At 42.4% G+C, this 9,355-nt stretch overlaps 1 protein-coding gene across 1 annotated transcript; it reads left to right on the top strand.

Moving 5' to 3' along the window:
* The first annotated feature begins 445 nt into the window (after positions 1-445).
* Positions 446-8,967, top strand: LOC115676387 (ubiquitin carboxyl-terminal hydrolase 16). The gene is made up of 11 exons (XM_030599284.2): positions 446-1,108; positions 2,184-3,513; positions 3,637-3,725; positions 5,257-5,342; positions 5,453-5,615; positions 5,730-5,847; positions 6,130-6,287; positions 6,737-6,821; positions 6,921-7,133; positions 7,971-8,032; positions 8,107-8,967. The coding sequence occupies exons 1-11, from the start codon at positions 804-806 to the stop codon at positions 8,531-8,533; spliced, it is 3,036 nt and encodes a 1,011-aa protein (XP_030455144.1). The 5' UTR covers positions 446-803; the 3' UTR covers positions 8,534-8,967.
* Positions 8,968-9,355: the final 388 nt, after the last annotated feature.

Raw genomic sequence — 9,355 nt, 5'->3', positions numbered from 1 at the left:
CTCGAGGGACATGTTTAACGAGCATCGTGTGTATCGAATCTACTCTATCTGAACCATCAGATCAAATAGATCTCGCGAACGACGCACGCCTTTAATTGGCCGAGATAGAGTTGGCTCACGTGCTCTGTTTACATCTTTTTTATGGTGCCGCAAATAATATTTATTTTGGTACGGGATTTTCGCACTTAGTAGGATCAAAATGGAGCGATACATGTATAACGTACGGCAACCATAAATGCATCCGTTACATGAAAAAATAAAAACTCTCTCCCCTCCTCTTTAATTTTCCACCGGCAACGCAACCTCGAAATTCCCTCTGTCCTAACGTACAGAAAGAATAAAAAACTGATTTAAAAAATAAAAGAAAAGAAAAACAAACAAAATTTATCGAACTCGAATCTTATTTCCGCATCTTCTTCTCCTTCTTCTTCTCTCGACTCCCCGAAATTCTCCGCCTCCGCAAACCAAAGATTCGCTCCCGCCGTGCGATTCCCGCCCACCTCTTCCGCCTTCCCAAGCTTTACCTCAATCCGCCGGCGAGGCGGCGAAGAGAATCCCCGCATCCTTCGGCGAAAATCCCCGGCGCCGGACAGCCACCTCCGATTCGCCGCCGCCGGGAAGTTCCGCCCCCGCCGCCGCCGCCGCCGCCGCCGCCAATCGAGCGCGTGATCGAAGCGATCCCCGCTCGGTCCTACCCTTCCGCGGTCCCGCGCACGGGTCGGAGAATCTATGTATGGTGATCGGATCAGAAGAGTACGGCCTGCGGACTTCGCTGGATGCTTTTTGGGGCTGGGGCTGGATAAATGCTTGTAGCTGGGGATCTAGGGTTTTCGAGCCTGGTCCTGGTGCTCTGCCTCGCCTTCCCCGTGCTGCTCGGGCTCTTCGTCCGGCGGAAATGGAGCCTCGCGGCGGCCAAGAGCGAGGAGATCAGGCGGCTTCTCGTCCTGGCTTCCGAAGAGTCCGCGCGGGCCGAGCTTGAGGCCTCCGCGAGCTACGGCAGCAGCGCGGCGCCGGCGCCGCCTCCTGTTCCGCAGGGTTACTACTACTGCGCCGTCTGCTGTTGCCCTACCACGACCCGCTGCGCTCGGTGCAAAGCCGTAAGATACTGGTACGTTTTTTTTTTTGCTGTGGGAGATCGGTTTATTTGTATGTCATAAGCGTTCGCATGTAGGGTGTTGCGAGCAAAGGCGTATTGGAGTCCGTGGGTTTTGTCGGTGAACTAATGGTAGAATTGCTTCTGGGTTCCCTTGGCATTGCAGGAATTGATTGGAAACTAAGGGGATTAATTGCATTAAGAAATTACTTAGTTTGCCGCAAAATGCAATTTTCAAAGCCGCTTAGTGCTTGAAGAGTCTGTCCTGAAGACCTTATTTGTTTGCCTTGTTGACTGAAATAAGCATTATAGATAGCACCTTGATGCACGAAAAGATAAGCTTGAGCTATCGTTGCAGCTTTGACGAAAGCTTGGAGTTACTTTTAGACATCTTGTTAGTCGCAGCGGTAAAAACCTGAGGAACATTGTTGCATTCAAACACTCTCAAACAATCGTTTTGTTGAGTTGGATGCTTGACTGACGTTCAATTTCCCATCCATGAGTACTACGCACTTATTGTCTTCATGATTAAGGTTGTCATTGCGTTGAAGCGTTGCAAAGTATGACCTTTTGGGATAAGCTATACTGGTGGCATGACGATTATTTGGTATTGGAATCGAGACATTAATTAGATGAAGCAAAGTGTCGTTAATTAGTTCTTAGGAAATGCCATCTCAAGTCGAATGATATTTTGTACTGAGATGCATATAATCTCTTGCTAGAGCTGAAGAGGTGGTTCGTGAACTGAGGTAATATGAACTTTTTGTAGTTTATCAAACGTGAAGTTGGTCCTTAGTCCACATTTATTTGCTATAACTTATGAACAGAATTTGGTGACGCAAAGTAATGGAGAAGTATTAATAACTATGTGAAGTTTAATACCAGTATCACGAGGAAACAACTCATGTCTTAGAGACGGATGTCTCATGCTCTTTATTTCCATCTTCCTGATTTTTGAGCAGCGATGATAAGTTTGCAAATATGGATCGTTTCCTTTTATCTCTTTGCTAGTGTCTAAATTCTCATGCTTATTTTGTATAAGTTATCTTGCTATTCTCCAAATACTAATTTCAGCATCTCCATGAATTAGTTCTGGCAAGTGCCAAATCATACACTGGCGGCAAGGACATAAAGAAGAATGTCGTCCTGTGGAGGCAGGGAGCCATTTTGATGGGAAGGATAATAGGTCAGGACAGGATACATATTATGGAGAGACATTGGAGAGCAAGGCAAAGCAGAGTGCTAAGCCAAACGTATCATTCAGTGATGAATGCGTAAGGGCTCAATCCCGCTGCTCTGAAATATCACGTGCTAAGGATGATAAGATCTCAATTGAGCTTCATGATGTAAATTTTTCTTCTGAATCTTCTGATGCATCCTCCCCTGGATTTTCCTCCTCTGCTACAAATAGCGATTCCTCCGATGATACTTCTGCCTGTGAAAGCATTAATTCAGATGATTCAGGGAGGTTAGAGGAACGTTTATCATCTGATATTGCGCATAAGATATCTGGCACTGGTGGTATCAAGATCAAGGAACAAGCTGAGCCACTTTCTCCTAAATTTGCTAGTTTGGTCGATTCTCTTGCGAGTTTCAGAAGCTCAAGTGAATTGCACAAAAGTAAGAGCGGTTGTATTGATGATCAAGTCCAGGGCAGGTCAAGCAGTCATTCACATTCGGGCTGTAGTGGCTTGCACGAAGGTTCAATGGCTGAGCCATCTAGACACCCTTCTGGCTTCTGGAACACTCTGAACCATCCAAAAAATGTTGCTCGCAATGATTCTTCTCATTCCAGTATCAGCAAAATTGGTGCCTGTGGGAAACCTGATTCTGGATCTACTCTTAGGTTTTCTTTTAACTTGTCCAACGATACTCTCTGTCCCGTCGATCGGCGAGATTTTGAGATCTCAGCTAAGAAACCTGAGAGTGGATCTGCTTTATCTGAAGGGCCAAGTGCAGATGGTTCAAGGGCCCCTAAATCTCCGTCCACAAAAGGTGAATGCCCCAGTCATGTTGCTGATGAAGGTTGCAGTGATTCACATGTGTCAAAATTTAGTGCCGGTGAGTCTTTAAGCTCTGTGAAGGGCAATGTAACTCCTAGCAAGATGGCGCCTTCTTCAAGAGTGGATGCTCATAAATCAAAGCGCAGTGAAGCCGGATGCATATCGCCTTCTAAATTTGATGTTCATGGATTTTCTGGGTCTGATTGGCATTCATCTTCACGTGCCAAATTAGAGAAAGTTTGTGAGGGTCAAACACATGCTCCTACATCGTCTCATGTTGCAGCTCATCTTCCAAACACTAAAAATGGCTTGAAAACTTCAGTATGGAGAGTGCTAGATCAATTTAAAGGATCGGTGATGTCAAAGCACCACCGATTAGGAGCTGGGAGTGATATACCTGGAAGATGCAGTGACAAGGTTTCTCATTATATTGCAACCTTTTTCTTGTTGCTTCTGCTTCGTTTTTTGGGGGGCCAAATATTGTTCTTTTTCATGCCAAAGTGTTTCCGTTGAATGTGTATTTATTCGTTCCTTTTGCAGGGTATATTTCCATATGAGTTATTTGTCACACTCTATACATGGAAAGGTGTGGAATTGCATCCCCGTGGCCTAATAAACTGTGGGAATAGGTAATGGTATCTCTCCAGTTCTTTGAAGGACAGCTAAGAGATTTGATGATCCATGCTGCTTGGTTCTGATAATCTTGGTTGCTGAATATCTAGATTCTTTTATCTTGTCCTTGTTTGCTTAGGATTTACTTGTGCTTTACCAAAATAAGTAGACCGCAACACTCTTATCTATATTGGTAACTGACACTGTTCCACTTCTATATGAATTTGACATCAGGTAATTCACATGAACGAAGCTCTTATTAGTCATATCTAATATTTGTAAAGAGTCAGAGTGCTACCGGTAATTATTCACATAGCAATGTTCTTATAAAAAAGAAAGAAGGGCATGTTTGGTTGCCCGGGTAAAATGCCAGATGGGATAGAAGTAATCCTAATCGGTGTTTGGATACACCTTCAAATTGGGATAAACCCGAAAAGCTTATATGGTCCGCGAGGGTGGGATAATAAAAATAAACTCGAAAAAATAACAATTAGGCAGAACGCATAAAGCATCGCTGGCTACTACTACCCCACGGTGGTCGCACCCCTCAGGTGACGCGTGGTGGTGGCACGACTCAGATGACCACTGTCGGAGCGGTTGCCTAAGAACTTAGCTCCACGATTGACGCGACCCCCCTCGCTTATCTGTTTCTGTTCAGCCTCGCGCTGCTCCTTGAGACCACCATCATGGTGGTCGCAATTGATAGGCGACCACCGTGACAGTGGTGGCCTTGTGCAGCAAGATCCAGATTGAGGTCTGGATCTCGATCTGTACTTTTTCTCTCTGTCATGGTGGTCGCCTGCAACCACTGCAATAGACGCGACCACTGCCACAGTGGTCGCCGCAGACAGGCGACTATGTTGCTGTTGGTCCCTGACGAGTGGGCGGACCTCTGCACCAATGATGGTCCAACGACAGTGATCCAGCAACCGCACTCCCTGTTTCTTATTTTTATTTTATGGTGTTTTTACTTATTAAATTAAATTATTTGAATGGTCAGTTTTAGAATTATATCCGCCATTATATCTGATGGTTTACCAAACAAAAATAGGATAGAACAAATCCCTCCAGACCTCTGATCCTATCATAAACCTTGTTCTGGCAACCAAACGCAGCTGAGGGCTTCACATCGATGTTATGTCTTTACTGATGATGACTCCTAACTCTTTTATAGCAAGTAAATATATAATATGTTCTTGCATTTTGTAAACACCAAGTAGGCAAAGTAAATTGTTCTGTGCAACCCTAGATTTCTGGATAAGAGTGGACAACATTCTGCTTGAACAAATCAATTAGCATCTTCCTGTGTGACTTGGTTATGTGTGTTTGGCTTCCAGTGATGCTCAATCTATAAAATGATGTCTGAAATTATTGATTTTGTCCATTTAGCTGAAGGTTTTGAATCTGTAAGTGCATCTCTTTCAAGAAAGTTGTGGAGGATTGATGATTTCAAATATGAAATAATGTTTATCTCATTCCTGCAAGTTGTCACTTCAGATTTTTTTCTTTGTTATGGTTTTCTATGACACAAGCCCTTTTTCCTTGCAGTTGTTATGCGAATGCTGTGTTGCAGTGCTTGGCATTTACTCCTCCTCTTACCGCATATTTCCTTCAAGGACTCCACTCTAAAGCATGTAAGTGGCTGGTTTACTTTTATTTGCTCAGCGAGTGACTTTAGATGATTTCCAGTCACGTTCTAATACACCTCACGTACTATCTGTACTGTTCATCTCTGTTGCCTCAGGCGTTAGTAAAGATTGGTGTTTCACCTGTGAATTTGAGGGTCTAATTTTAAGGATGAATGAAGGGAAGTCTCCTATTTCACCTATTGGAATTGTATCCCAGCTAAGAAACATTGGAAGGCAGCTTGGAAATGGGAAAGAAGAGGATGCCCATGAATTTTTAAGGTGAGAGTATACTTCTCTTTTCTGCAGCCTATGACAATTGCATTTGCGTGAATTCTTTTGTCAGTTTCTCTCCAGTGTTGAATAGTGCAACTCCTGATGAGTTAAATCTGGCAGGTGTGCTATTGATAAGATGCAATCTGATTGTCTTGTGGACTCTGGCAAGAAGGTATCTAGGTCAAAGGAAGAAGCCACTCTCATTGGCCTCACATTTGGAGGCTACCTTCGTTCAAAGGTAGTAATCTTGATGAAGCTCTTCCATCTTCATCTATCACATGCCCACTATTCTATTGACCTCTTGCATGCAACTGGGAAGGGCTTTTTTTCTAACTTGAAAGGTTATTATTGATTTGTATGAAATTCATTCTCTAATATGCAGATAAGGTGCACAACGTGTAATTTTGGGAGTTATTACCAATGCATGAAATTCCCTTCTCTAATGTGCAGATACAGTGCACAAGGTGTGATGGTGAGAGTTTGTAATTAATATGCATGGAATTACCTTCTCTATTTGCAGATTCAGTGCACAAGGTGTAATGGAAAGTCGGAGCGACATGAAAGGATGATGGATCTGACCGTTGAGATTGGAGGAGATATTAGAACGCTGGAGGAGGCTCTTCGACAGTTCTCTAGTACTGAAACACTGGATGGAGAGAACAAGTATCAATGTACCAGGTTGGCATGCCTAATCGACTTGTTATTTCATTTGAAGCATTTTCCTTCCAATTTTTCAGGGTATTTGGTGCTTTAGTAAGTAAATGCTGCAAGAGTTTTTACCCTGAGAAAAATTCTTTGAGAATGGAGATCATCCTTGCAGCAGTTAAGTATTGAAAATCATTTGATTTCAATTTTGGCCCCTCCTTGAAGCTGTCATATACTATGGCAATTTTATGAATCAAAAGAACTTACAGAACAATCTTGCTATGGATATTTATTTGTGTTGCACCATGACTCCCAGTTTATTTTGTGTCTTACGTTACTATGAGATATTTTCCCGTCACTGACGTAGATTATGAACTGATGCTTTTCAGTTGCCTGAACCAATTTATGCTGATTTTTCTGGACTTATGATGTACTCTCTCTCTCTCTCTCTCTCTCTCTCTCTCTCTCGTGATTTTTATCAGGTGTAATTCGTATGAGAAAGCTAGGAAGAAGCTGTCAGTACTTGAGGCTCCTAATATTCTTACAATTGCATTGAAGCGATTTCAGGTGTAGTGATTGTGGAGAATAATTATTCATGTTTTCTTTAAATCAGATGTACTTTTATGGAAGAAATACTCTCATTTGCACTTTTTTTTGGACATGCAGTCAGGTAAATTTGGAAAGCTTAACAAGTCCATTCGGTTTTCAGAGATCCTTGACTTGTCACAATTTATGAGGGGGACAAGTGACAGATCGGCTGTATATAGGCTTTATGGAGTAATTGTTCATTTGGATATCATGAATGCCGCATTTTCTGGTCACTACGTCTGCTATGTTAAAAATATGCACAATAAGTGGTTCAAGATTGATGATAGCACGGTAATTCTCATTTCTTTAGTCTAAATTTTCAAGAATATGGATGCAAGATTTTGATTAGATTTTATGCTAATTGCTTCTTAGGCTATTCTTTCTATTGTAAGTTGAAAATTCCAGTTACTGGTCAATAAAGTTGATGCAATAGCTTGCATCCATGAATACATTCACGAGAACTAGAAGTTTCCTATTTTGCATGTGACAGGATTTTTCACCAAGAATTATTTGCTTGACACTGGACTGGTCATAATAGAACCGGGCTCTCAAGCTTATCTGCTTGCAGACATTACGAACACTCTACTTATGGGTATTTCGAGCTGTAATGCTGGGTGATATTCATGTACTTAGCTCCCTAAGGTTGAACGATTGAGATTCCTGCAGTTTTCATTAGTGCTGTATGCATGATACTCTCGCTCGGCTTGATACTTAATTAAAAGTGATGCATAGATGAGTTTGTGCATGCACACATGCATGTTTGTGAGGCCTTTGCTTGTTCGTTGTTAGCTCCCTAAGGTAGAGCGATTGAGATTCCTGCAGTTTTCATTAGTGCTGTATGCATGATACTCTTGCTCGGCTTGATACTTCATCTAAAGTGATGCATAGATGAGTTTGTGTATGCACACATGCATGTTTGTGAGGCCTTTGCTCGTTAGTTGTTATGTTCATTCAACACCTTTGATTTTGAGGGTGTCATTCTTTACTTGGTTTAAGATTTTATAAGCGTTCTGCTATGGATGTGTTTTTCGATTTTTCTTTTCGGTCTGTCCTTTTGACGGATTTAATTGGAGCCAGCATCAATAATGTGAATGCATATTCACTAATCATCATCCTTCTTTATGATAGGTGAAGCCTGTTGAACTTGAAAGGGTGTTGACGAAGGGAGCCTATATGCTTCTCTATGCCAGGTAAAAGATCTTAAAAGCTTTTGCAAAGTGTGAATATGGCTGTCCGATACTCAGACTGAGTAATTGCTATACAGGTGCTTTCCCCGTGCCCCTAGATCATTGAAAGACAGCGTAACATCTGCGGATCCGAGAAACAAACCCATGAATGTCAAGAGCAGCGGAAAAAGTGCCACGCTTAAATTGGGGCTCACAAACTTGAGGAACAACCACCATTCTTCCGCATGTACAAAGGATTCAGTCAGAGCCCATTCTTTTGATTCGGAATTGAACCCGCTGCACAGATATCACCGAGAGGATTCTTCGAGCGATGTTTCTTCCCTGTTTAGCAGTAATTCTGATGAGGGTTCTTGTAGTACAATCAGCACCCAAGATTCTCCCAGCTATGATGACCTTTCTGACTATATATTTGGTGACTCTGGTAGCAGTTGGAGCAGTAGTCCTTGGAGCAATCCCACTGAATCTAACCCGTCTCTGTCCTCTCCATTCCGCTCAAGACATTGATGGCTTTTGTGGTAAAACAGCACATGCCCGAATCTGGTCATTTCCTAACAAGTTGGGCACATCCGAGAATGAGTTGCGAGCTGGTGAATCTGGGAGGTGAAGGATTTTGTTTTGTTTTTTTTTTTTTTTTGGCATTCCGATACCTCTTTATAGTTTAGAGAATTCTTAAGTAGCTGTAGTAGTTTCTGTAGGCAGGCTAACCCGAGGATATCATTGGAGGGTCTAACTGTTTCGCAGATGTAAAATGTAGATCGTATCTGCCAAGCGAGTAGTGAGGAAATTGGACAGATCAATGACCTTGATCATAACATATTGAGGTGGAGAATATGTAAATAAGAGATCCATGAGAAGCTTGTATTTAAGTGCACTTTTTTGCTGCAAAAAAGGATGCCGTTACCGTTCTATCAATGTTGATGCGCTTCTTATTCAAAGTTGCTAATGGTAGTACGATGTATTCATGTAATGTCGAAAGTAGCAAATCCGTTGATGTCGGTTTTATTACCTGTCGGAAAAGTCTCGGGACCCTTTTAGAAGGGAGAAATCGGGTCTTCCAGATCCAGAAATTGGTAATCAGAGTACTGATGAAATCGTAGGAAACTTAAAATTTACTGGCTGAGTTTTCCCCTTTTCCTTAAAAAATAATTGAGGTTGCTCGCTGGCTTGTAAGACATGGCAGAGTGTACGCCGAACTCCTTTTCGCTCATTGTTCGGTCTTGTACCGAGTGTGTTTCCTTTACGGTTGTTCTTCGAATTGAGAATAGACGGTGCTTGCCGAAATGGACAAGCACGCCGTGAGGTTGTCATTGGGACGCCCCCGGTGTC

Source organism: Syzygium oleosum, unplaced genomic scaffold (genome assembly GCF_021117445.2).
Source record: "Syzygium oleosum isolate NSW1041296 unplaced genomic scaffold, Sole_v2.1 Sole_v2.05, whole genome shotgun sequence".
Lineage (NCBI taxonomy): Eukaryota > Viridiplantae > Streptophyta > Magnoliopsida > Myrtales > Myrtaceae > Syzygium > Syzygium oleosum.
This window is presented reverse-complemented; position numbering and strand designations above follow the sequence as displayed.